The 27,234-nt window shown below is 36.2% G+C and overlaps 1 protein-coding gene across 8 annotated transcripts in view; it reads left to right on the top strand.

Moving 5' to 3' along the window:
- The window catches only part of OPA1 (OPA1 mitochondrial dynamin like GTPase), a 50,355-nt gene that overhangs the window by 15,512 nt on the left and 7,609 nt on the right, over positions 1–27,234 (top strand). For all 8 annotated transcript variants that reach the window (XM_031596233.2, XM_031596230.2, XM_031596232.2 and 5 more), the window contains 22 exons: positions 208–261; positions 845–949; positions 1,723–1,809; positions 2,685–2,798; positions 3,003–3,083; positions 3,541–3,615; positions 3,916–3,987; positions 4,132–4,231; positions 4,697–4,827; positions 5,367–5,439; positions 5,536–5,608; positions 6,307–6,422; positions 6,814–6,878; positions 7,508–7,584; positions 9,787–9,952; positions 10,575–10,727; positions 11,352–11,460; positions 12,003–12,082; positions 13,422–13,562; positions 14,599–14,715; positions 15,873–15,966; positions 16,431–16,541. In XM_031596233.2, the coding sequence (XP_031452093.1) occupies positions 208–261; positions 845–949; positions 1,723–1,809; positions 2,685–2,798; positions 3,003–3,083; positions 3,541–3,615; positions 3,916–3,987; positions 4,132–4,231; positions 4,697–4,827; positions 5,367–5,439; positions 5,536–5,608; positions 6,307–6,422; positions 6,814–6,878; positions 7,508–7,584; positions 9,787–9,952; positions 10,575–10,727; positions 11,352–11,460; positions 12,003–12,082; positions 13,422–13,562; positions 14,599–14,715; positions 15,873–15,966; positions 16,431–16,541 (2,194 nt within the window). The remainder of the gene's footprint in view (positions 1–207; positions 262–844; positions 950–1,722; positions 1,810–2,684; positions 2,799–3,002; positions 3,084–3,540; positions 3,616–3,915; positions 3,988–4,131; positions 4,232–4,696; positions 4,828–5,366; positions 5,440–5,535; positions 5,609–6,306; positions 6,423–6,813; positions 6,879–7,507; positions 7,585–9,786; positions 9,953–10,574; positions 10,728–11,351; positions 11,461–12,002; positions 12,083–13,421; positions 13,563–14,598; positions 14,716–15,872; positions 15,967–16,430; positions 16,542–27,234) is intronic.

The raw sequence follows: 27,234 nt of genomic DNA, 5'->3' as shown, positions 1-27,234 counted from the left end.
CATTTGCATGCACTGGAGTTGAGACCTTTCCCTGTGATCCTCCTGTTGCAGATGGAACTTTTCATCAACGTTAAATTTTGAGTGCAAATTGAATCTTAGTTGCTTTAAAATGCATGTGGAGGTCAATTTCCTAATGGAGCTTTTCGTTTGTGAATCTGTTACTTAAGTGAACAACGTGTTAGTAGCTGTGATTATTTCTCTTAATAGGTTTCTGACAAAGAGAAGATTGATCAACTTCAGGAAGAGCTTCTGCGCACTCAGGTAAACTTTTCTGATTTGCTGATGTCTTTGGTAGACATTAATCTTCATAATAACTTCATGAACAAGTTTTCAGAGTAGGTATCACAACTGTATGCATATCTCATATTCAGAAGAGTACTATAATCTGTGTCTCAAAAGGATTGAGCTGGCACAGTTTTTTCTTGCATCAAGGATGTATTTTTAAGGAAGCATCTAGACTGAATTTGCAAATTCATATTTAGGCCCTGGGTGATCTTTTTGAGCAGCCGGAGTTCCCTGTACCACTAATTATCTCCAACTGCGTATCTGTAGCTCCTTTGAAATTGTTGTTGAAGGTAGTTAAGTATTGAATTTTGTCTTCTGGTTTGACATTGTGTTCTTACTAAAATCATTAAAGAAAAGGGGTTGTGTTGCTTAAAAAAAAAAAAAAAGTTTAAAAGTTTTCTCTTGCCTTCTATTTTAACGAAACCTAATGATTACAAAGGTTTCTATATATTTTTTTTTTAAAGACTTGCTTGGGGGAATATATATTTTTCACAGGTAAAATGTTGTTAAACTGTGCTATTTCCATAATGACAGCAGTATGTGTGTAACACTTCTGTAGCTAAAATACCAACGGATGCTTGAGCGGTTAGAGAAAGAGAACAAAGAATTAAGAAAACTGGTACTACAAAGAGATGACAAAGGAATTCATCAGAGAAAATTAAAGGTACTTATTTGTTAATGATCAGTTTAGAATTACAATTGCACTGTTTTATTTGTTAATGCATATATCAACATTCAGCATTTATTATAACACTTCTATGCTAATTTTTTTTACACGTTAAGGCTTTTATATGTCAACATCTTTAAAGAGTTACTTCTAGAAACTCAGTTGAAGAGCATACAGAGATTATCAGTTCTAGCAAAATAATTTATCTAAGTGGGAAATATGGATTTCGTTTGTTTGGTTTTTTTTTTTAATATAGTTTTGCTATATTCACTAATAGATATGCTTCCAACTCCTCCTCCTGCCCATTTTTCTGCCTCTTCTTCTGTCACTTGCTGGTCCATATGGATCTTCTTTCCCTAGAAGCTGTAAGACAGAGTTCCTATTTTTATAGAATGAAGTTGATAGTTCATAACCTTTCTTAATACTTACTGTTCAACAGGCTGAAAACTTATGTCTGGATTTTTAGTGGAAGAAATTCAGTTCAGCTTTGCAACTTGGAAGCTGTGAAACCTGAATACTATTGCTCTCGTAGTGTATGAGAGAGCCCTTATTTTGCTCTTTCAGGAAGAAGCTCCTGCAGCTACAGTTATAGTGTGTTCAGCCACGGATGCAAAATGTAGCTACTTGATAATGTGCTGCAGTATAGACAGTTTATGGATCAAATAGCAATGATAGAGTAAACATGCTCTTATAGATGAATTTACAATATATACAGCTGAAACCCAATCAGTTCTGTTAATAGGCTGAGGGTTCTCTTTTTACTTTTCTAGAAATCTTTGATTGATATGTATTCTGAAGTACTTGATATCCTGTCTGATTATGATGCCAGCTATAACACTCAAGATCACCTACCTCGAGTAAGTCAATTAAGAATTCAGAGTTGCTTTGCTTGTTGTGGGGTTTTTTGTTTGTTTGGTTGATTGTGTTTTGGTTTGGTTTTGCTCTGTTCGTTGTTTTTTTGTTTGTTTTTTTTTTTTACTGAAAGTCCTGTTTTATAATTGGATAGAACAGGTAAGTATAATCCAGAGTTAACTAGGCCAGAGTTTTTGCTTTAAAGTATATTCTCCATTTTAAATATTGAATTTTGAGAGTAATCAATACAGGTATGTTAAGTCTACTTATATATGAAGCCCTACCTAGATGTGGATATTGTTGCATTGCTCAACGTTTTGTTTTAAAAGGTCTTAGCTGGTGTACTCTACTCTTTCAGCATTGTAAAACACATGTTGTTTTCAGGCTGTGTAGCAGCAGAGTGGAGAAGGTAAAGGTATCCCTGGTGATTTTGCACTGTAGCGCTGCTGCTGTCTTATACAGCCTCCTGTGGCATTGGCAACTTCTATAATGAGCTGGTGAGACAGAATTGACAGCAGCTCATTACAACTTAGCCTTCTCTGGGCAGAAGCAGCATCTTACCAGATGAGTAATTTTTAACCTTTCACCTAGCTGAAACAATTATGTACAGTGCTGTAAAGCACTGGCTATTATGAGATTATTAAGCCCTTCCACCTGTCATTAGATGGCCTGGCAGATTAAGCACTTTGTGGACTGGGCTGTTCGAAGAAAAAATCAAAGTTTTTCCATGAATAGAAGATAGCATTTCTTCAAGAATTCCATATTTAGATGAATGCATTTATTATCAAGTATCATACAGCTAGTATTGGTATGAATTAACGTACTTTTAATCTGTTGTCTAAGCTTCCAAAATATTCTGCTGTTTAAATTCTCTCTTAAGGTGGTAGTCGTTGGAGATCAAAGTGCAGGAAAAACAAGTGTGTTAGAGATGATTGCTCAAGCCCGAATATTCCCTAGAGGGTCTGGAGAGATGATGACACGTTCCCCTGTCAAGGTAAGAAGCTTAATGTCTGAATCAGCATGTGCCATATTTTGCCTTCTCTATAAGTGCTCCTGTGTTTGCAGCCCCCACAATAATTTTCTGCTAAACAAGCTTTCAAAAGCTGTATGTCTGCAGTTGGAAGTATACATACGTACTTCTAATGTTTCTCTGTGTTGCACTTAGCATTCTTTCTCAAGTAAAGCTTTTACCGTTTAGGTAACCCTTAGTGAAGGTCCTCACCACGTGGCTTTATTCAAAGACAGCTCTCGGGAGTTTGATCTGACCAAAGAAGAGGATGTAAGTATAAAGAGGTGGCTGGAAGTTAATGGGATTTCGATTAATTTTCTGAAAAATATCTTTATGGGCTGTTTGCTCCTGTTTAATTAGAATAAGATATGTTGAGTGGAGCAAAGTATTATATTAGATATTAAAGTAGCTTTTAGTATGATTTTTTATTAGCGTTTAGATGGGAAGGATGTTGTGGGGGAGGAGTGTGCAAGACTCTGCAGGTAATCTGGCATTTAGTGCCGCATTTTTACCAAACCAGTTATTCAGTACGCATGAGGCTTTCCTGGTACATTTGAGACATAACTGTTTTATGTTTATAAACGTACTGGTTTATATTTATAAACAGATCTTGAACAACCCCTACATAAAATTTTTTTTTACTAATGTTTGTGATTTTTTTCTCCTATCACAACTGGGGAGATTTGGTATTGAAATGCATTTCATGTTCTAATTTTTCTTGAAACAGCTTGCAGCTCTGAGGAACGAGATAGAAATCAGAATGCGGAATAGTGTGAAGGAGGGGTGCACTGTTAGCACTGAGGTAGGGTTTGTCAAATATCTAGTGGCAAATATGTGTACTTGTACATCTTTTGTAAGTATTTAAGATACTGTGGTGAATCTAATTTGTCTCTTTCGTACAAACTGCATTTGAATTGTTAAAATTAGCTTTATGTCATAAATATGTGCATATAGAATCTGATTTCCTATTTAAAATTGAAGGCTGTTGCTAGATGTGTGTGTAAATATGTGTAATTTTTATGTATGTGCATGCATGTATGTTAAGTATTGACAAAGTAGGTAAGTGTTTGTATAAACATGTCATTTCAATTTTATTGCACAGACTATCTCCTTAAGTGTGAAAGGTCCTGGTTTACAGAGAATGGTATTGGTTGATTTACCTGGAGTCATTAGTGTAAGTATGCATTTAAAAAAAAAAAAAAAAAAAAAACCTTTAAGTTCTGTAAATTAAGTACTGCTGTTGCTGATCAACTGTTTTTTTCCTCACATCTTCCTGTTGTCTTTTCTTTTAATGTATATCTCTATATATGTATTAAAGACTGTGACATCAGGTATGGCTCCAGATACAAAGGAAACAATCTTTAGCATCAGCAAGGCCTACATGCAGAATCCAAATGCCATCATCCTTTGTATTCAAGGTAATAATAGTATAAATAAATATCAAAGTGGCAGAATGCTTTAATTCTTATTCTTATGTTCCTTTTGGAACACTCCCAGTTTTTTTTTCTCCATGGGTAGCAATTCATATGGCATACAAAACTTCATGCTATGAAATGTCTGTTTGTAAGTTAAGGCATCTTTAGTGTCAGTGACAAAAAGAAATTTTGATAAGATTTTATTATTAAATAGAAAACGATGGTAATAATCAAATGCGAAATTCCTCCAAAAGTGATTCTGGATACAACTTATATGAGTACAGTGAACAGAAATCTTAACGATGCTGGGAACCTAGGAAGTTTTCACTGTACATACCCAAAAGTTAAACGTAGATTTAATTTTTACTGTTTTTTAAGTTGTAATGTGAAACGTATTTAATCTTTACTGTATCTTTGCTAATGTGAGTTAGATTATATAGACTCTAAAATTAACTTTGTTTAATTTAGATGGATCCGTGGATGCAGAGCGCAGTATTGTCACAGACTTAGTCAGCCAAATGGATCCCCAGGGAAAAAGGACAATTTTTGTGCTGACTAAAGTTGATCTTGCTGAGAAAAATGTGGCTAGCCCAAGCAGGGTAAGTTGAAACTATTTTTTTCATATTACGATGGCTGAAGTCACGCACAAAATAGTTGTGGTTCTGTCAAAATATTGGACTTTGCCTACCTGTCCTAGGTATTTTTGAGTGTTTATTTCTATATACAGTATTATTTATTTATTTATTTATCTTTATGGTTGCTGTTATAGTATCTCTTGGGCTTAGTCATGTCAGTGACATGACTTGAAGTCAAGTCACAGCTTGACTTGTAGCATGCTTTCTGGTAGGTTACCTCTGGGAAATGGAACCTGCTCAAAAGACTCTAGGGTATTCCGGAATAGGCTTTTCTAGTTTATTTTGTGTTTTGTGATATGCTTTATTTGTTGTATGGATGGCCTTTTTATATTAAATTTATTTTATTTCTTTAAGTATCAATAGAACGTACAGCCGTCCGATGAAATCCTTTATATATAGTAATTTACGCATACATACAAATAAGGCTGGCTCTAAAAGTGTAGTGAAGGAAAGAATGCCTGTGCAAAATTACCATTTCTTTTTTTAATCCTTTATCTTCTTAGATCCAGCAAATCATTGAAGGCAAACTCTTCCCAATGAAAGCTTTGGGTTATTTTGCAGTTGTTACTGGAAAAGGTAAATAGAGTTCTGGCTCTACGTATTTATTTTTTTTTTTCTTAGCAGAGAAAACTGTCTAAATAGAACTGTTGCAGCACTTTTTTCTTTCTCCAGGAAACAGCAGTGAAAGCATTGAATCTATTAAAGAGTACGAAGAGGAATTTTTTCAAAATTCCAAGCTGTTGAAGTACGTTGGGATTTTATTCCTTTTACTAAACTGGGCTCATGTTGATAAATGCTCGAGTTTGATTTTCTTGTTGAACAGATTATTAGGGACTGCCATGTGGAAATGCTATTTGAGATGTATTCTGCTTAAATGAAGCAACTTGCTGAAATGACCGTGCTTTATTAATGCTCACAGAGGCATCTTCAGGCAGCAATTGATTCTCCTGTAGTTCTGAGCCTCTCTTCAGAGGCTCTAGATGAACTAGTTCCCAGACTATGTCTGGAGATTTGATACAGCTGGGAGGAATGAATCTAGCCCAGATGCGAGTGCTTGTAAATAGCAGTCCTCTTGTTGTGACAGCAGTGTTGTATTGGAAGCAATAGTTTATATGGTTTGCAGAAAGTTCATTGAGGTGGAAGAGTGTTGATTTGACATGCTTGGGCTTCCATTCATGAAAGGGAGGTCTGTGGTCAATGGGACTGTAGTTCCTAATGCTGCATCCTCTAGAATGAAAGGATTTGTTACATCTTTTACACCTTGAATTGATGATTTTGTATTGAATATGTTTTGGAGGAAGATAATGGAATTTAGGTTAGGTGCATTTGGATGTGTTATCCTTTGCTACAAAAAAACAAAGCTTTTTCCTTGTGAAGAGAAAATGAAATCCAGGAAACAGAGTATACATGGAAAAAATTTCCTATTGCTGTCTTTCTTTACAGAACATGCATGCTGAAGGCACACCAAGTAACAACAAAGAACTTAAGTCTTGCTGTGTCAGATTGCTTTTGGAAAATGGTGAGAGAGTCTGTGGAGCAGCAAGCAGATGCTTTTAAAGGTAAATGTCTTCAAAAGAAAAAGTGAAATAGCAATTTGCTGTTAGAGTTCTTCTGTAACGATCATGCTTTGCTAGTATGCTTGGACAGTTGTTTCATACTTTAAGTGACTGCTTCTCACAAGGTGGTAATTGCCCCAATTAATCTTTCCAAAAGTATATAAAATAATTCACAAAATAAAGGATTCACTTATTATAAATACCAGAGAAGTCAATAGATAGGACAGTCAGCAAAAACTGTCATCCATTTACTGATCCATTTTGAATTTTTTGAGGATTTGTCATAAGCAAGATTGATGACAATTTTCGTAACTCCTAAACTTTTAAAACAGTCATGCAGTGCATATAGACTATTTAATAATAAAGTCTTGTTTTCTGATTTTTCTCTTTGCAGCCACACGTTTCAATCTTGAGACAGAATGGAAGAACAATTACCCCCGCTTGCGGGAGCTTGACAGGGTAAATTACATTATTGCTTTAACTTGTGTACTGCAAAGACTGTGTGAATTAAAATTCATTCCATTTAATCTTGTTTGTAAAGGTTTCTCAAAGTTAGCATAAATTACCAACACTTTAAAATGCGAGGACAGTATAAATTATCCTAGGGGAAGGAAATAGAGTTCTCACATCATGTGAAGTAATGTGCCTCAAAACTGCGGTAATTTAATGCTTAACAAGTCCTTCACTCTTCTAGCATATTGTTAATTGACCTAACTTGCCCACAGGGATACATCTGTTTCTTTGTGATCGTGATAAATTGAAATGGCACAGGTTTACATTCCCTGTTCTTTTAGTGAGAGTAACAAAACAGTTATGATCCCATTCTCTAATTCTTTTATAGAGACTGAACGTTCGAATGCCGTGCCTGGCTAGAGGCATGATGCATGGTAAACCAGGGTACCTTATGACAAGCACATACATTGTTCAAAGCATAACCAGAAAGTACCATATTAGGCTCAAATGCCCAAAGAAAACATTTTTGTTACTCTTTGATTCAAAATGGGATCAAACTGTAAGAAATTAATGTAAAATGTAAAAAATGTAGAAAATTAAAATCATATTATTTCTTATTTTTTCCTTTTTCTCAGAATGAACTGTTTGAAAAAGCAAAGAATGAGATTCTTGATGAAGTCATAAGTCTGACTCAGGTCACACCGAAGCACTGGTATGGTAACTTTTCAATTTTCTAGTTGTCTTGCAGAAACTTAGCTTTAAAATACAAAGTATTTTTATTAATAAAATTATCCGACATGAGTAAAGAGATTCTTTTCTTGGGGCAATGTATTACTATTTCTCTTGTCCATGTGGAAGTGTTTAGGTTAGCTAATATTTGTGGAATCCGCTTACAAGAATTGTGTCTCAGTTCATGTTTGAACAATAGAAGTTTCTCAAAAATGAAAGGGAGTGATTGTAATAAAGATGTGTTAGGATGTTCATTTGAATCAGTAATCCCTCATAACTTCCAGTTTTGTACCACGCTGCATGTCAAAATAATATGTAACACCTTGAGGTGGGAGGAAATAAACTTCGTATTTCCAAACCTTTGTCAGTCAGAGGTTTGAAAGCTGAAAGATTTAATTCTTAGTTTTCAGAATAGCTGATCTGGATGTTTGAGAACTTCATCCCACATGTAGTATCTCCTTGATTGTCTAAATGAAGCACCTTTATATGCTACCCTTGTCTGTAAGGCAGACGTAGCTGGGAAAGAGAGTACTTGGCAGATGTGTTTTAACTGTGTAGCATTACTGTATAGTAAAGTCAGTGGAGATGCAGGCTGAGAGGAAAACAGCCCATGTTTGGATTACTCTGACAGCCTGTACTGCAACTGACAATCACAAAGTTTCCTCTAATGCCTTGGTTTTCAATCACATGAAATGAACTGTTTCTTGGTCATTGAGGTAATATGTCTAGCTCTTAATGACATTATAGTAAGTCCAGGCATGCAGATGTGAGCAGAGAAGGTGATTCAAGTGCTGTAGAAGTCTGAAATTATGTTGCAGTCCAAACATAATGTGGTTTTGCCATTTTGGTATTTGCTGCTATTGGCTGTGTAGTAATGCCAAAGTACCCTCTTTACATGTTATGTTGTGGATTAGGTGGGTGCATAACATGGATGTTTCTATGTGCCTCTTTTGAGAGTTAGCATATAGTGGTGATTCTAGTTTTATAGCACCTCCTGAGCTATAAAGTAGAATTAGATACCTGTGTCACAAAAATTACTTTTATTGGCAATTACAGGCAGCCTAAAACCAGCAGTGCTTTTGATGAATACAGATGATTCCATTCTACTGAAATTTCAGTTCTTTCCAATTGTTTGATTGGATGTAGCACGGAGAAGTGGTATATGTGAAATGTTCCTCAGTCATTCTCCATAGATGCCCTGGAGTAAGGATGTTATCAGGAAATGGGGGTTTGTGTCCTGAACTTTAGCCTAGTTATAGGAGAAGGACTTAAGTGACTCTGCTAGTCATGTATCACCACAGAAGGTGGTTTTAGCCTTGGGCTCTCCATTTCCACTGTTCCACCAAATCTGTCATTCTTATGACCTAATGGTAAGCTGATTTAGCATGCTGAGCTAGTGTAAAATTAACTGGCAAAGAAACTACAACTTGTTCTGGAGACCATCGAGAGCAGAGAAGAGATGACTGCATCTGTGGATATTGGCTGCATGTTACACTGGCTTGCCTGAGTTGGTTCACTGCAGCTGTGAAGTTTCCTAAGTTTATTGTCATTTTAAGACGTTGCAGTGAGATTGTTTCTATTGTTATTTCTTGAAACACATCATACATAGGAAAGTGGTGCTTAGTTTTATAGTGACTTGAGGCATGTTTGTAAATGAATGTCAGTGCACATTCAGTGCACATCTTTGTAATAGGTTGGACTTTGCAACTTGCTTCATTGTTTATCAAATCTGGGAACAATCAATGAAAACCTCAGATGGAAAACCACAGCTTGTTCCAACAAAGAAATTGGAATGCAACAGAAACAAAACCTACATGCTTTGTTATGGAGGCATGGATTTATTAGTTAAATTGTTTCAACACTTTACGATCTGCTCCATTGCTGTTTCCCCTCCTTGCCATGCATATGCACACACAGTTCTGCATGGTTCTCCTATTACTGTTTAAAAAGTGCAAGGAGCCCTTATTGTGCAGAGAGAGCCAAAAATCTTGTGGAGGTGAACTTCCAAAGCTGTCTTTTCTGGCAGAAAAATGTGTAGCTTTGTCCTTAGTTGGTTGAAGATATACAATGATGTCAAGGAGTATGTTCTGTGGTCTTCTGTCAGGATTTCTGGCAAATTGAATGTATGCTCGTTAGACAGTTTTGTATTAGAAGTCATCATAAGTGTTAAAACTTTGCATTTTAGGGAGGAGATTCTTCAGAAGACATTATGGGAGAGGGTATCTACCCATGTGATTGAGAATATCTACCTTCCAGCAGCACAGACAATGAACTCAGGGACGTTTAATACCACTGTAGACATCAAACTGAAGCAGTGGACTGACAAGCAACTGCCAAATAAAGCAGTAGAGGTTTGAATTTAGTCAAATTAAGATATTTCAGCTCTGTAAATAAAGATTTGCTTCATTTTCTTATTTACCATATCTTGTATTTTAAAAAAATGTGCAAAGTCATAACATGAAAATATAGATCCAGAGAGGTAAAGGCATTATTTGAAAGGCTACCTACAGTTGTTTGATCCAGCTTGCATGTCAGAGAAGGCTACTGTGATCTTGGTAGCAAGGAGCATATCCAGCAGGAGTAACATGCTTTATTTTTCTAGCAAATTTCCCTGCTAAAGACACCCCTCCACACACCCCAAATAAAAATACCACCAACAACAAAAAATCAATAAATAAACCACTACCAGCCCTCATTCTGAAAGCTTAAATCCTTTGCACTTAGTTTGTTTATATTGAATAGATTCATGCAATTTTAATAGAATTTCACCTGCTATGTAATGAAGTAAACTTCAGCGTTGACCTTTTTTAGTAATGGATAAGTTAGCAAGGGAAAAGTCAGTACCTATATGCTTTTGCATTATGTTCAGACTGTACACAAATTGGTGTAGGAGCTGTAATAAATGTTGCTCTACTGGTTGATGCATGGTTCTATGGTCAGTATAAGGGTGGTTATTGTCTGCTAACTTTCTAGGTGGCATGGGAGACTTTGCAAGAAGAATTTTCCCGCTTCATGACAGAACAAAAAGGAAAAGAGCATGATGATATCTTTGATAAACTGAAACAAGCTGTAAAAGAAGAAAGTATTAAACGCCATAAGTGGAATGAGAGAGCAGAGGATAGTCTGGTATAATGTAGTGGGTTTTTTCATATTGTTGACTAAGTGCTGTTGAAATAATTTGATAAGTTGCATGTTCAGTATTTTTTTAGTTCTTTTAATATGATCATAAAATGATAGGGAAATGTGATCATCTCCTTTTCTATGAAATGTTTTAAGTCGGTGTTTCTCAATTCACTTTATGATCATCTTTTGTTAACTGTTGCAATCATCTTTTTTTTTTGTTCAGGAAAAAAGCCCTCCGTAATTCACTGGCTGCCTAAGGGCAGCCTTGTGGGAATTCACTATGACTTGTTTGCCCTAGCCACGTAAGGCAACAGCATTTCACTGCTGTTTTTAAAGATTCTATAACCTGAAGGGATTTCATATTATTTGTTGCATGTTTTTGTCATTTTTTTTACGTTACCTAGGCTATACAAAGGAGTCAAAAGCACAACAAAATATTTTTGTCAGTGCTGTGATAACTGAATAAACTCCACGTGTCCAATAAATGCTGTCATTATAGACATTAGAAGACAAAGAGAATGACAGAAATCATGCTGGTTTTTTTTTGTTTTTGTTTTTTTGTTGTTTTTTTAATAATATCCTGCATAAATTATGTATTTTATGCTAAAAAGATGTTCTGCGTTGCAGCGAGTGATCCAGCACAATGCCTTAGAAGATCGGTCAATATCTGATAAACAGCAATGGGATGCAGCTATTCATTTTATGGAGGAGACTCTCCAAAGTCGTCTCAAGGACAGTGAGTTGTGTGATGTCTTTCAGTCACGTTTTTAATCTGAGCCAGATTCCTCATCACTGCAGTGCAAGCTTTTGTACAAGCATAACTTGAGGTAGTGGGGATGGTTTAAGAAGGCACTGATACAATATAAATGTCAGAATACAGCCTGAATAAGCTACAGCTCTTGCTCTTACAGTGAGGTGGTTAGAAGATAAACAATAGAAATACAGAGAATAAAAGAAGAGGTGCAGAGAAATTTGTAAAGGGATTGGATATATTCAGCAGAATAGTTGGTCCTATTAGGTTATCAAACAAAATTTAATTCTGATGCAAGTTGCAGGAAGTAAGATTTGAAACTCCTGACTTGAAACTTGGAATGCTGTCTTGCTTCTTACTGCTTCTTTGAAATACCAGTTCTTACTGGCAATCGTTTCTTAATTTTTGCCAAAAGATGTCTGACCTGTAGCATGAAATATTCATTCTTGATCTTGTATCTAACTTTAGAACTATGCGTTTGGCTGGTTCCATATATTTCATATGATATTTCATGTTTCCTTTTTTAGCTGAATCTGTTATCGAAGATATGGTGGGTCCAGATTGGAAAAAGAGGTGGCTTTACTGGATAGGCCGCACCAAAGAACAGGTAAAAGGAGGAGGCAGGAAAGAGTTAAAAAATAATAATAACAAAAAATAAAAATAAAATGGTAGTTCCCAACATTTAGAAAACTTATATTACTTAGGTGAGTTTTCAAAAATACATACCCTTTTCACACAATTTGCAGGACTTAAAAGTTACTTTTGTTTGCAATTGCTTTCTCTTTTTATTAAGTTTTAATTATACCACAAATAATTCTATATATTTGTTTCATATTACAGATAGATACTGAGTTTTAAACTGCTTTTCAGTTGAATTACATCCTTGCTAATATGCTGTTGAGCAGCATATAATTCTTTCAGTAGAGAGAAACTGATGAAAGCAGGATGGAAGTTATTTTCCTGTGTATTTTTTTCAAAAAAACTAAGCAGAAGTCTTGTGCAATTTTCTATCAGAGCTCCATCTGTATTTCATTAGTATGTGATAGCATTATCACTGCTGTTATCACAGTTGTATCTTTTGGATTGACTACTTTCATCACTTCTCACTTGCTCAGAATCTCTGGACTTTGCTGCTTTTGAGTTTAAATAGCAGCTTCCTTTCAATGCTCAGTGATGAAGGGCTTTTATGTTACTTTTTCTAGGTATTTCTCAGACTGAATCATGCTTTAAAGAAGTAGAATTTAAAAAAATACAGTAGAAAATAATTGATTCTTAGGAAGTTTCACAGTCAACTGTGCAGCCAGGTATGGAAGAACGGTAGTCATTTCAACCTATATTAACTTGAAGATAATGAACGACAACTCGAAGATATGAGCCATGGGACATAGGACGATGTGATGAAATTCTTGCTAGCTGATAGGCAGAGCTGACAGTTCTTGTAGGTGTCAGAAAGCCTGTGGTTTGGTTTATTTGGGTTTTTTGTTTGTTTTTCTTGCTTTGTGTTCCTATTTTTTTTCTCATTCAGTTAGTATCGAAAGAAAATGACACAAAATTTCAGGTAAATTTTTTGCTTGAATGCTACTTCAGTTTAAAACTAAATAGGGACTTGCAGAGCAGCTCAGTCTGATAATTTAATGTATGAATGTGGACCATACCTGTTGCTGCTCATGAAGAGGAAAGGAGGCCAATACCTATGTTTTCTTCTACCTTTCTGTTCCTCTTTTACGTTTCTGTGCATAATAATTAAAAAAGGTTAATTAGCCATATATAAATACTCTATTTGAGATGTCTATGCACAAATATCCTTTTGGATCACATAAATATAGTAAAGTGTTAAAGGTATTTGACATTCTTCTGGCTTATTTAGGACAGTCTGTTTATTGAGAAGGTGATTATGATCTTTGTGTCCATAAATAACCAGTTGCAACTAATCATTCTGATCCTAGAATATACGTAATGAAACAAAAAATGAACTTGAGAAGTTAATCAAATGTAATGAAGAACATGCAGCATATCTGGCAAATGATGAAGTGACAACTGTCAGAAAGAATCTTGAAGCAAGAGGAATAACAGTGGACCCATGTCTGGTAAGGTGCCACGTTATAATAAAACATATGGGAGCTCCCTATGAACACTTGAATGATCCTTTCAAGTACTATACAAAAGACTGTATGTAAATACTGAGTTTATAATCCAGATGTTTCCAAATGGATTACTAAATGGCTGTTTGCATGCAATTCAGACACTTCTGTTGGCTGTCAGACAAGTGCAGTACAACACTTTGGAATCTGTCAGAATCTGCTGAGCAGATTTTCTCGCCTGCAGTACAGACCTGAATTATGCTTGTTCAAAAATCATTGTTCATGTGTTACAGACTAGAATCAAAGCCCTTATAAGCAAGATATGATAAAAATATCCACATTCCTAAGTTTTCATTTCATTTGTGTGTACAGTTTGACATTCATAGCCACATCAGTGTGAATTTTGTGAAAAATGCTTGTGAAAAAATAGTTTTCTAGAGTGCCCTGAAGGAATGTAATGTAGGTTTAAAATGTTCTGGAAAGTGATTTATCTTAATGCAGTGTAGGGCTCTTAACCAAATTAGACCTTTTATCTAATTAAACGTAACGTTTTAAATAAAAGAGAATTCAGATAATAGTAATAGATGTGGATTTTTTAAACAGTGATTTATTTTCTGCAGTAAATTCAGCTACCTTTTCAATATTCATGCATGCACTTATTAAAGGTAGAAGAGCTATTTAAATACTGGCTGCCTTTTTTATGTAGCATTTATCATCCCTACTTTGTAAAGGTCAGCATAGAAATCCACATCTGCTGTATGAGCAGACTGTAAACTGAATTTTCTTTCTAGCTAAGCAATTGATGCTTTCTTACAGAGTCATACTTGTATCTACTTTTTTTTGTTACTAATTGTTGTTTACATAGGACCCATTAAATATTTCTGTGCTTTAATCTGGATTAGCTGGTAAAATAATGTGTGAGACTTAAAAATGTATCCTTAATGTTAAAGTGAAGGTTACATCATGCCAAGAGCAGCACAGTTTGTCTGATTCTGTAATATAGAATTTAAAACTGTATTTTTAAGTTGATTATTTTCTTTAGATAAAAGACACGTGGCACCAAATTTATCGAAGGTATTTCCTGAAGACTGCTTTGAACCACTGCAACCTTTGTCGAAGAGGTTTCTATTACTATCAACGGCATTTTGTAGACTCAGAGGTAAATTAAAGAGCAGACATATATTAATGTTTTGTCTTAGTATTTTAAGTTTAATTGGAAAAAGCTCCCAAAGTACATTTAAACTAGCCTAACCTTTGTTTTGTGTTCTGTATCTTAACATAGCTGGGGATCTCGAATGTTTTTTTTAAATCCTGTGATTTTAATTCCATCCAAATGGTAATTATACAAAACGACCACTAGGAGTCAGCTACAAACTAAGAATCCACTATTTGTCAACATGCACTGAAAATACAGTTAAAAGCAGTACTGTACAGGATTTATCAATGCCTTTTTGGTATCCATTTCTCTCACTTTTACACTGATATTTGTTTTCCTCACTGATACTAAACATTTGGGTAAAAAGTTTACTAAAAGTGTTTCTGTGGATTAAGTGCAGTAAATAGGTGCTTAGAGTTGATGCCTGGAGCTGCATGTGATCAACAGAGAAAACAATCCTCCAACAAACACCTATGGGGCTCACAGTGATGTAGCTGTAAAGAGTTATCTTTTCTGTTAAAGGACTTGCTGGTTTTGTACAACGAATTAGTGCATGCACAAAGTCCTACAAAGAAAAGAATATACATTTTTCTTAGCACTGTATTTTAAATTAAAGAGAAATTACTCAAAGGGTAGGACTTCTGATTTTGTGTGATTTTATCTTGCTTTTAAATGGAAAAAGAATGCCCCTCATGGAACCAGAAATCTGGTGCACAAATATCTTTTCCAGTAAGACATGAGTTTGAAATCATAGGATAGAGAGCTGCCACTCTGCGATGTCTAGATGTCTGGCCTCCTTTTACTTTTCTATTTTCATCTTAGAGTGTGTCGTGGTGTGATGTTCTCCTTTCTGTCATCTTTGCAGATGTAAGAACTGTCTTTTCTGGTGTTAATTAATGTAGACCTTGGCCCAACACAGAGGCACTTGCCAGGCAGGGACACCCTGTGTGGAGATGAGCTGTTTATTGTCTTTCAATGCGTTTGTTATGAAGAAATAGGGTTGACATGTTTTTTGAGAATTAGGTTTAGTAAATGTGTTTGTTACTTTCAGCAGTTGTTCTGTGTGGTTTTGTGCAAGATCAGGATGCATGTATGTACCTGTACAGTTGTTGAAAGTGCCTTTCACTGGAGGTCTTACTCTACAACTTCCTTCATTTCAGCTTGAATGTAATGACATTGTCCTCTTCTGGCGGATACAGCGAATGCTGGCAATTACAGCAAATACATTGAGGCAGCAGCTTACTAATACAGAAGGTAAAGCTCACAGTGAGTTATTTGAAATTAAAAAAATGTTTTACAAAACTTTTTCTAGCATTCCTCTAGCTGCTTGTTCCTTTCATAGCATGTCTAGCTAATCTTTTTGTCCAGGTTGGTTAATTAAAGGATGTACGGTAAATAAAAATTGATATTTAATTTATATTAATTTCAAATTGTTTAATTAGAATGACTAATTATTTAACAGCTTTAAATTAGAATGATTTGATGTAAAGGGAATGGCAAATAATTGAGGCACTTTCCAGTTTAAAATACTTTCAACTTACATGATGCCACTTGTGATTTGCATCTTCAGAAAGAGTTTCAATAAGTAGTAACTATATTCTTCTGAGTTTAATGTTGCTGTGTTCCTTGATTTAAAAATGTCTGATATAAAAAAGAAAGCAATTGTAATATGTAATTGCAGTTGCAAAAGCAATATCACTCTTTTTTTTTTTTAATAGTGAGACGCTTAGAGAAGAATGTAAAGGAAGTGCTTGAAGATTTTGCTGAGGACAATGAAAAGAAGGTTAAGCTTCTAACTGGTAAAAGGGTCCAGCTCGCAGAGGATCTCAGTAAGTAGTCTTCTGGAACTAGGTTGAAGTGAAACAAATTCTAAGCTACCTCTCTCTTTAAGAGTAGGAAAGTAAGGCTAAGAACTCCTGATGCTATGTGGGCCATTCACGTGCTCACATTTGATAAGTATCACAAATGGAATTGTTTTTAAATACAATCAGATTTCACTGACTGAAGGTGGACATGGTTGGTAAATGTGATAGAAAAAAATTTACACTAGATTTAAGTTCACTGTTACTATGAATATATTGCACGATTGCATTGAAAAGCAGAGTTACAACAATGTTGTAGAGAACAGTTCTTGTTTTTATAGTACAGTATGGTTAATCCACACCTCCACAGAACTGTCTCTGGATGATATAGTTCTTGGCTATGTAAGGAGGTTTTGATTACACCTATTTTTACTTGTTGGGTGCCTTTCCACAGATTCTTTTTTGGAAATGCCCTTGATTTACTTAGTGGTCAGCTGGTTTTAGTCCTTACATGCAGAGCAATACCTGTCAGCCTATGAAGCTGAAATAGCTGTTACACTGAGGCATAACAAGGAACAAAAGGTAGCAGTTCTAAACTTCTGGAGGGACTACAAGTAGCACAGTGATTTGAGTCACTCAGGAAGTGTTATGGGAGTGCTGGTGTTAATATATGCAAGTTATAAACAGTGAAAGATTTTAAGGGGACAGCCCATAGGTGGGTGATTCTCCACCTGACAAATGTCTTGTTGCTTTGATACTGTGTTGCTTTTTATTTTCCTGAGCAAGTATCAGTGCAGATAAAAACTTGCTAAATTTAATATAACCTTAAATATGCCATGTTTTAAAAGAGTGTAAACAGAGCACTAAAACAAGACATAGAATTTAAGTTACCCTGGCTTTATTTGGCACTGTAGTTGGCTTAAGTTTTTTTTTACATTGTCACTTTTGCTTCTTACCAGCATCAGGAATAACCTTCCATTTCAAAGCAGTAATGACTGGAGCTTTTGTTTTATAAACTCAGGCTAGACCTCTAGGAATGCCTTGTCTGTGTGATGAGGTATCTGTGTATGTATGCATCAATTTTTAGAGTATGCGTTTTTAAAATTATTATGTAGCTAAAACACCATCATTATACTGTATTTCTTTTAGATTCAGGAGGTCACAGATACTGGGTACATTTTTCTAATGAAATAATCATTATTCAGTGCAAAACGATGTATGATGACATGTTCTGTTTTATTGCACCTATGGGAAGATTTTAAAGCTGCCACTGCTTAGCTCTGTAGTCAAATCAGCAATGTTCTCTACTTTCTGCAAGCTTTTATTGCTAAGTGGTTATAATTTTTATGGGCAAATGACAGTGAAGAGGGATTTCTTTGCCGTTCCCATGGTGACTAGAGTGCATGTCTGTGTTGCAGTTTTTTTATACTCCTGATACAAACTTTGAGAGCATAATGCATTGTACTCTCAGGTGGCTTTACGAGTAATTTCTTTCTTAGATTATTCAGTGGTGATCAGAACTGTGGTTAAGGAAAGAAAATCCTCACTCCCGCAACACACATTTGTTAAGTCCTTGTACTTTAATTAGGAATGGAATGGAAATGATCTTCTGTGTCATGAAGTTCGCTCTCCCTCTCTTGCAGGCAGCTGTGTTTATACAATCCAGCTCACTCATCTATCTTGAGCTCCATCTTTAAATCAGTTAACATTTGGGGGCACTCTATTCTTATTGAAAATCTGCTCCACTATATCATTCTTCCAATGCTTACAGACTTGTCTTTTAATTTCCAGGGCAATTTCATTAATATGAGGCTAAGATCAGCTTTCTGATGGAAATTATAATTACAAAAATTTCTTTAAAGACCTGAGGTTAAGATGCTTCCTTCTGATATGGCAACCCTATTGTACTTCCATCTGTCAGTCCTTTAACGTTGAACACTGGATGTGTTTTACTGTTTGTTCAAGATACTGGTTGATGGCAAACTGTTTCTAGCATGGTGACTCAATCTCATAATAAGAGCTCATGCAAATCCCAGAACGTATTTGAGCAAGTTTTGTCTGTATTCTACATCCTGGACTGGTATTTCAGCCTGTATTCTTAAGGATTAATAGGGTTTTGGAAGTCTTGCAATGGGTGGATCCCAGTAATATCCCTGGCAGTGAGCAGGTATGGGTACTCAAGGAAAAGAATAAGAACAGGTTAAACATACAGCAGTACTTGTTAGATGCTGAAAGAGCAGACCAGACAATCTGTGGTTCCAAGATTTCCTAATCCTGAGGTAATATCTTTGTGATTAATAGCCCTTCATGGGTTTCTTTCTCCTCCTGTGAATTTCTCTAATTGCTTTTTGAACTCTTATAAACTTTGGCATCTGCAACATCCTGTGGCAATTAGTTCCAGAGTTTAGCTACACATTGTGTGAAAAAGTACTTCCTTTTGTTTGTTTCTGAGCCACCTGCCAGTTTCATTTGGTTCTCCCTAGTTTTTGCACTGTGAAAAACATTCAGTAATCTTTCTCTATTCAGTTTTTGTGCTACTTATGACTTCATACATGCTTATGCTACCAGCGTTTGCTCTTCTTTTTCCTGAATTGAAAAATCCTCATTTGTGTAGTTGCTTGTTGCAGGGACATTGTTTCATCATTTCAATCAGCCTTGCCACTCTTTTCCCTTTTTTAGTTCCACTAAACCCCTTTTGAATTGAAAGAGCAGAACTGCATGCAGTATTTGGGCTGTACCTGCGTTCTGGATGTATGCAGTTATATTATAATTCTTTCTGGTTTTTAATCTTGTCTTTTACTAATAATTCCTCATAGTTCATTTCCTTTCTTGACTTCTGAGCAATGAGATGATGATTATGTTGGCTACCTGCTGCAGCTCCATGTTCTTCTGTGAGAAATAACAGCCAGCTCAGCATCAATCAGCCTAGTTGTTTTTCTTGCTTTGTTTTAAAACGTATCTGAGATTTTTTTGTTTTTCTGAGGATGAGGAAACAAGTAAACTTCTGTCTCTTATACATCTGGTTGGGCACTTCAAGCATATTGAGCCATTGTAGGAACCTGGTTTAATGTCACTGTTCACAACATCCCTCACAACTCTGGTGCAACGTTGATACTGAAGTTCTCCACTGAATTGTCTGACAGCTGAGAAGCATAAACCACATATTGGATGGCCTTATCAGCAACAACAATACTTGCATTTGCTTTCCAGATGACAGATGCTTCTTGCTTGTGCACACTGCCAAAGGACAAAGCATTTTGTTTTGAAACTTACGTTACACACAACTTGGTGTTTTCCTGTATGCTTAGCTAAATCAGTATCTTAAACACATTGTGTGCTGGGTGGTTCCATAAGAAACAAAATAGGGTAGAGGGAGCTAGAAGTATTATGGCAAACATGGATATTTTGAAGGGAAATTGACCTCCTGTCAAGACTGCCCTGTCCTTTGTATTGCAGGCTTTCAGGCACTGCTGCTGGCTGGATACAACATCCAGTAGGTAGTGGTGGCAAATTTCTGTCCTGTGTTGTACACAAGTGTGTATAGCTGTACACAAAGCTTTTTCACTTTTTCTAAAATTCTGCTTGATTTATGTATTTTAAATATCAGTTACCCTTTGTTAACAGTATTTTAGAAAGCAAGTCTATCTGGACTGAGTATGTAATGCATTTTAGAAGGTGGGTATATCTTGAATCTATCAGTAATATTTTATATTTGCTAGAACATGTTACATGGTTTTGTGATATTCTGTTCAACTTTTCCAAGGTGATTGACATTAAATACTCAAGCAGACTGCCACTGAGAGGTGTTATATTTTAAATACATTAAAACATTTTTTTTTTCTGCGGAACTTGTTAGAACTGTGAAACTACTGGCATTTCCTGAGCTTCAGGGCCTTTTTGATGGCAATGCTAAGGACAGTTGATAATTTATGTGATTCTGTCTGACATCAGACTGTCTCTACTAGTTTGGAAGAGCTATATCCTTCCGCTTTTCAATAGTGAGCATATGTTTTCTTCAGGGGAAGAAAAAAGAACATAAATCTCAGAAAATTTGATTTCAAAATAAAGAGTGTCATTTTTAAGCTGTTTTATTCTTAACAGAAACAACAGGATAGTAGTTTTAGTTAAGTGCTCTACAGTTCAGAGCAAAACTGACAAGATGGATAGAACTTAACTTTCTGTAGACCATTTAACGTGGCTGCTTTTGTTGCTGTTGAGCTCCCTGTGAAGGGCTTCCTAGAACCACCCAGCTGTCTTCAGAATTCTGCTCTGCTGGACTCACTTCTATTCTGTTTAAGGCCAAGGGAAACTTCATTAGCGTGAACTCTGTACAGCAGCTAAGTTGCTTTACAACTTTCCAACGCAAGATGGCAATGAGTGGTCTTTGTGGAAGTGAGAAAGTTGTGCATGGCAGCAGGGCTGGTGCCAAACCTCCCATCTCTGGTTATCGTTTCTCTGTTCTTGATGCATGGATGTGGCATACAGTGGGTGTTTGTTTACACAGTGGGCGTTTGTTTCTTGGATGTTAGCCTTTTTCATCCAAGGGGAAGATGAATTTGCCCAGCCTTTTTCCTTCTTGTTTTCTGCTCTTTGATGTTTTGTTTGCTTATTTACATATTTTACATAACATTTATAAATATTGTAAGAGGTGGACATTTTTCTCAGATAATCTTCATTAGCAAATGCATGGTAAACTTTATTTAGTAATGAAGCCTGCTGACTGTTACAATCTGAATGCTTCAACCATTTGGGAAAGTGAATGGGACCTTCCAGTATTGTATCCTAAACATAAGCTACAAATACATGTTGCAGTGGCATTTAAAAAATGCTAGGTGGTGCGCATGTATATTGAATACCTACAGTGAATCTTAATATCAGGCCATCAGCAGGAGCTTTGCTGTTTACTTCACTAAAGACAAAATATTTTATCAAGCCTAAGAAAATATGCATGCTCTATCTTGCCTTACTTCCTCTTCTTTATTCCTTTCAGACAGCTAAGGTATGAGTGTTATAAAGCATTATTCGTGTGAAAATGTGATTTTTGCAGAAGGCTTGTACATGCAAAGCATATTTCCTAGATCATCCAATATCCTATTTCCTCACAAGTTTTAAAAGAAAATAAATCACTGAATTATATATAAAACCATGTGCATTTATGTGGGGAAAGTCATTGCAGAAAGCCTGGGGAAATTTGATCCTGAATTTACTAGGTTTGAATGTAAAGAGGTCAGCCTGCAAGTTCATTTGTCAGTAACACTGACACCTGTACAGGTGTCCTGGGCTAGCTGAGACTTCGTCCTGCACAAAAGCCTTTTGAAACTTGTAGGTAGTGAGCCCTCACATGAAGAAAAGGCAGTTCTTAGCTTGGGGCCGTTTGTTTGAATTCTGTCATACATTTTTAACTTGTAAAATAAAAATAATTAAGTTCCACAAATTATTATAAAACTAAAGCATATAAAAAACTAAATCAGTGTTATAGTAAAATACTTCTGAGTTATATATCTAAAGCCATTGCTTCAATGTCACCACCTGAAGTTCTCAAGATATTTCTGTTGAATCCATTATAGCTGAATATAAACCTTGCAGTGAGACTGTGCTGCGTTCTATTTTGCAAACTGTCTTTGAGCTCAAATGATTTTAATATCATATGTATGTGTAATCAACTTTAATGCAGTTAGAAAGCTGGCAGTATGTCTGGTACTTCCATATGAAAGCTGATAACTCGGAATCTGGGATTTCTGCACTATATTTGGCTGGGTGGGCTCTGTGCCTGTTGGGTTTAAATCAGTTTGCTTATACAAGTCATCTCTTTTTCGTTATACATTTATGCAAAGTTGAGGAAGTCTGTGAGTAGCGCTTTGCAGACGATGCCTTGCTCTACGATTATGTGGCTTTTTTCCTCTTATTGCTGTTAGCTGCAGAATTAAACGTTGTGTGAAACTAATACTATATTGTGGTCATTACTGTCATCTAATTAAATTTTGGTCTCTTGAGATGACTGTCAACAGTATTTTGATTTTTACCTCTGTCCTACGTGACAGTGTTGATTACATATGCCCTTGATTTGGCTTTGTCTTAGCTTTCTAATGCCTTTACTTCCTTTTTTTTTTTTTTTTTTTTTTTTTGCTGTTATGAACTTTACGTTTTTTAAAAGGTTAAAAGGTTTCATGGGGGGAAAAGCTCAGCTGTAGGAGGAAGGTTCTACTCTCAAATGGGCAGATCTCAGATAATTTCCCCTGGAAACCAAAGGGCAAAAGGCCAAAAAGCTGTTAGTAGTTCTTACGTCAGTGTTTGAGGTGCATGTTCAGAAGCAACATAGTTTTCAGTGTTTAATAGAGAAGAAAAGGTGTAATTTTGAAAATGCTGACTGTAATGCTTAGATGTCATTCATACTGCAAAAGGGATTCTCAAAGAACGATATGGAAAAAAAGGCAGTATTGTAGGAAGTCCATATGGAGAAGTTGCTTTTAAGAATTTGCAGAATTATAGTAATTTTGTGCCCTCTTTTCTTCCATGGTGCCTAACTGTTGCTTGGGAAGCTACTTAAGGAAAATGTGGTCACTTCATAGTTGTGAGATGTTTCATGTAAGTGGCAGCAGTCTTGTTCAGCTCCATTCAGCTGGTTGTGGCAGTGTGCTTGTGAGCAGCATATAGTTCTGGGTTGATCCTGAGCTGGCAGAAGTTTGCACAGGAGGTGCTGTGGCCTTTTATCCGGACAAAAACAGAGGGGCCATTTCTCCCTGGGAGTCATCAAATGCATCTCCAGTGTGTGCAAAGTAGTGGCTATCTTCAGTCCCCTGCCAGCAGCTCCTACTGGGATGCTCTGTGGTCTGCATCTTATCAGAGGCAGACTGTCACTTAGAAAACATTCATTTCTGCCTAGATCTTAATCAATCAATTAAAGTGCTCATGTGGGCCATGTGTGTCAAATGAGTTCAAGCTTGTTCTGATGTCAGCAGCATACAGGTGACAGCAGGACTGCCGTGCTCCATTTGAGTCCTGTGTAGTACATGGGGCTCTGTGATGCCTAGTCAGGGGCGGTGTGCTTGGAATTTGGTCAGTGTGGCCATCCATGTCTTCCATTTCCCCTGCCTTTGAATGTAGCAAGTCAACTAAAATGCATCCTGTTATTTTTAGTAGATGTGTTTCAGTTCTTTTTCTTAGAGTTCTGGGGCAGCTGCATGAGACCAAAGAATTAAAAACAGAAGAATGTGTAGGATGGTCTCTGTCAAAATGCAGATAAGGTAGTTCCTGCTTTGTATCACAGCAGAAAGTGCTTTAAAAAGCTGCATCTTCTCAGAGAGGAAAATAATCCTCCAGGGAGAACATCCATCACTTGTAAGCCTCCTGTGATGGAGTGATGGTTTACTTTACTTAAGAATCCCAGATGACCAAGGTCTGTCTGCTGTGATTTCTTAAAGTTATTGATGAAGAGTTAGGCTCTGGTGTCCAGGTTCTAAAACAGATCCTTAAAAAGTTCAGCACATTCGTCACTGACTAAGTGAAGCCTATCACTTAAAGCTGACATTGAAAAATAATGATATACTGCTACATGAGTAATGACACATTTAATGCCTGCTGATCTAGACCTGTGCTTCAACCCATGCCTCTTGTACTTGATGGTCATTCTGTTGTATGCCAAATTTAATTTTTTTTTCCTAAAATGCCCTTAGTGATGCAAAGATCAAGACACGTAATTGGTTGATGTTTTCTTTTTCATACTGGCTGTTTGAGAGTAGCTATTAATCAAGTTGTAAGTACTTACTGTGGGGAGATTGCTATTTGTATAAATGCAGAATTTTAAACTAAGCTCCGTAGGTGTGTGTTTGGTATGAGTATGTAACTGTTAACTATTAACGTCTCCAAAAGCTAGAGAAATCAATGTAACGACTCTTCATGCTGTTGTACATTGTACTTTGCTTCTAATGAGTAAGCCTATACAAAAGCTCAAAGGAAATATTTTCTGATAGTGATCATGACAAAATAACAAAATAAGAACTGAACAACTTGCTTTTCCCTTAAAGCTCGCTTAAAGTTTCTGACTATCAAAACTGAAGTTAGATGTTACTAGGATCTAAAAATTATCACATTTTCCAATATTTATTTATTAGAATTTCACATAAATATTCCTGATAGCATACTAGATCATTATCGAGCTAACTACTGGTTAATTTTATTTTGGGTGGAGAACCAGCCATATCAGTTGTTCATACTGTTAAAGTTTTATAGCTATACTCAATGGTAACCTTTATGTAAGTAACTTATAACTAAGTTATACAGCTGTATGTGTCTTTCTGCATCAACTGGAAAACAAACTTTTTTACACTACTGGATGAATCATTGGTTAATATTTCTGATTTGCCTTTATTTTCTACTTTTTGCCATTTCCACCCCGAATAATGAGTATCATTGTGTTTGGTTTCATTCAAAGTCAGCAGTTTTATTTTGAAATGAAAACTCTGTAAGTCTGATTCAAGATGCAAGTCTGTTTTATGAGGTTTCTTTGTCATTCTGCTATTAAGTTCCTTCTAGCTGTCCACCAAGCAGCAAAACTAAATTCTGTTGAAAGATTGAGTTATGAGTATGGTTTTAATTAAAAATCCTATGTAGGGACAGGAGACTGGAAGGAACCCAAGTCTTACCTTGCTGTTGCAGACATCATGCCTCTCATAAACTTGATTATTACCATTATTAAGCTTCATTTGTACACTAAGCTATGTTAATGACAATACAGAAATGTATACTAGTCTGACCTTACATCATGCTTTGGAAATATTTAGTTTATGTTCTGTAGACAAGTGGGACTTAGATGTAATAACTTGTAGAAACACATAAAGTCAGAATTCTGTGTAGTTGTCACTTCTGCTTTGCCCATGTACCTCAGTTTCATGTTCCTGCCCTGCCAAGCGCAGGGGGACTTCATGCTTACCAGTCTGAAGAGCCCTGGGGATTGCTCCAAGAAACATAGAGAGCTTCTGTTCTGTTTGGCTGAGGCAGGGAAAGTGTGTTGCTGCTGCCATTTCATTAAGCTGCAGTGGTCTCACTTGTGGATCTGGGGCAGCTGTAGGTCAGGATGCTGATTGATTAGTAAACCACAATTTCATCAGCACGATGCACAATTTCTGTTTCTGATTCTTAAAAGCATTATCAGTAATGCTACAGTAACGTGGCAATGCTCGGTACCTTGTAAAAATAGCTGAAGCGTCTTTAGATTGACTTCTCTTTTACTGCCATCTGGTTCCCTTTAGTCTGAACTTAGTGATCCTTTTTTCTACAGGTAGCTGATAGCCTTATTCAGGTACAATAAGCAGAATGTGGTATTAATATTTGCAACGGGAGCAACTTCAGTGATGACAACTTCAATATTTATTTTTATTTTTTTCCCTAGAGCAGACTAAATACACAATCTAGCTGATCTTTTCCTGTTCTAGCAGCTGCAAGAGGGAAAAGAACAATTTTCCCTCATAATATCTTTGTAGAAAGCAGTTTCCCATATGTTTTCTCCTGATGATGCCACACTAAAGGAGATTTCAGCCAGGTCTGTTACAGATAGTCATATCTGTGGAGCTGATGTTCTGACTGACTCCTGGAGATCTTAATATTGGTACTGAAAGAGTAAGTCTAGTGAATTCTCTTGTTCTAGCTTTTAAAATGAATATCTCTGAAAGAACATTGAAATGATTGGCTTAATTCATTTTATAATGAAAGCATCTCACCTGATGCACTTCAGTAGTTAAAATGTGTTCCTGTCCTCCTCCTTGACTCTCTGGGACTGATAACTGGAGTACACTGATTGTAGATGCTGCACAGATTGCCATCTGAGACTACAGGTATTTTTAATGGGATTTAAGGCAAGCAGAAAAGTTGTCGTCATCTCTTAATATAAAGGTAGAGAGATTCCTGGGGAGGTGATTTATAAGCATATTTAGGAAGCTTTTGCATCTGATTTATCCCATTCCACTGGAAATACTTTAAAATCAGAATTTATGGAAATAATTCAATTAAGCTTTCTGTAAATTCAATAGATTGCAGTAGGTACAGGAAACATTGTCATCATAAAGAAAAGCACTGATTCACACCTTCATTCAGTCTAACCACTTGTAACTGAAGGCTATGCTAGCTGTTTTCTGCAAGTTTGCGTTTTAAAAGTCGTGTATGTTTGTTGATTTGTGGATTTACTATATGAACCATTATAAACCCCATTTAAACTTCTCAAAGTTTTGCAGTGCTTTATTACGCTAATGAGCCACTTGTTTTAGAATCATTTGCATGATTCATCCTCCTGCTCTGCTTCTTTACAAAAAAAAAGTAGATGTTGAAACTCCTGACAAACCAATATTTATAACAGTTTGACAGCAGGATGAGGAACAGTGTTTGTCTTTATAACAGCTTAAAGAAAAGGTCCTTCCAGCACCCAGCCATGCAGTTACAATCTTGACCTCTTTCTTATGCTGGGAACATACATACAGCAGACAAGCAGCACCTCCCGTGTGTTTTCTTGACCCTTTGACTGTCCATTCACTTCCCATCTGTTTTGCAGCCTTAAAGGAACAGAGGGGGCCCTCTACTTATAAATCTGTCTTTGCAGCTGATAAATGATGTTCTCTCTCTTTAAGGGCAGCCTGGGTGGTTTTGCCTTTTTTTTTCTCCCCTCTTAAAATTTTAGCTTTCCCCTTGTACTCATCCACAGGAAAACACAGTATGTGAACAAGAGGAAACT

Source organism: Phasianus colchicus, chromosome 10, assembly GCF_987193195.1.
Source record: "Phasianus colchicus chromosome 10, bPhaCol1.hap1.1, whole genome shotgun sequence".
Classification (NCBI taxonomy): domain Eukaryota; kingdom Metazoa; phylum Chordata; class Aves; order Galliformes; family Phasianidae; genus Phasianus; species Phasianus colchicus.
This window is presented reverse-complemented; position numbering and strand designations above follow the sequence as displayed.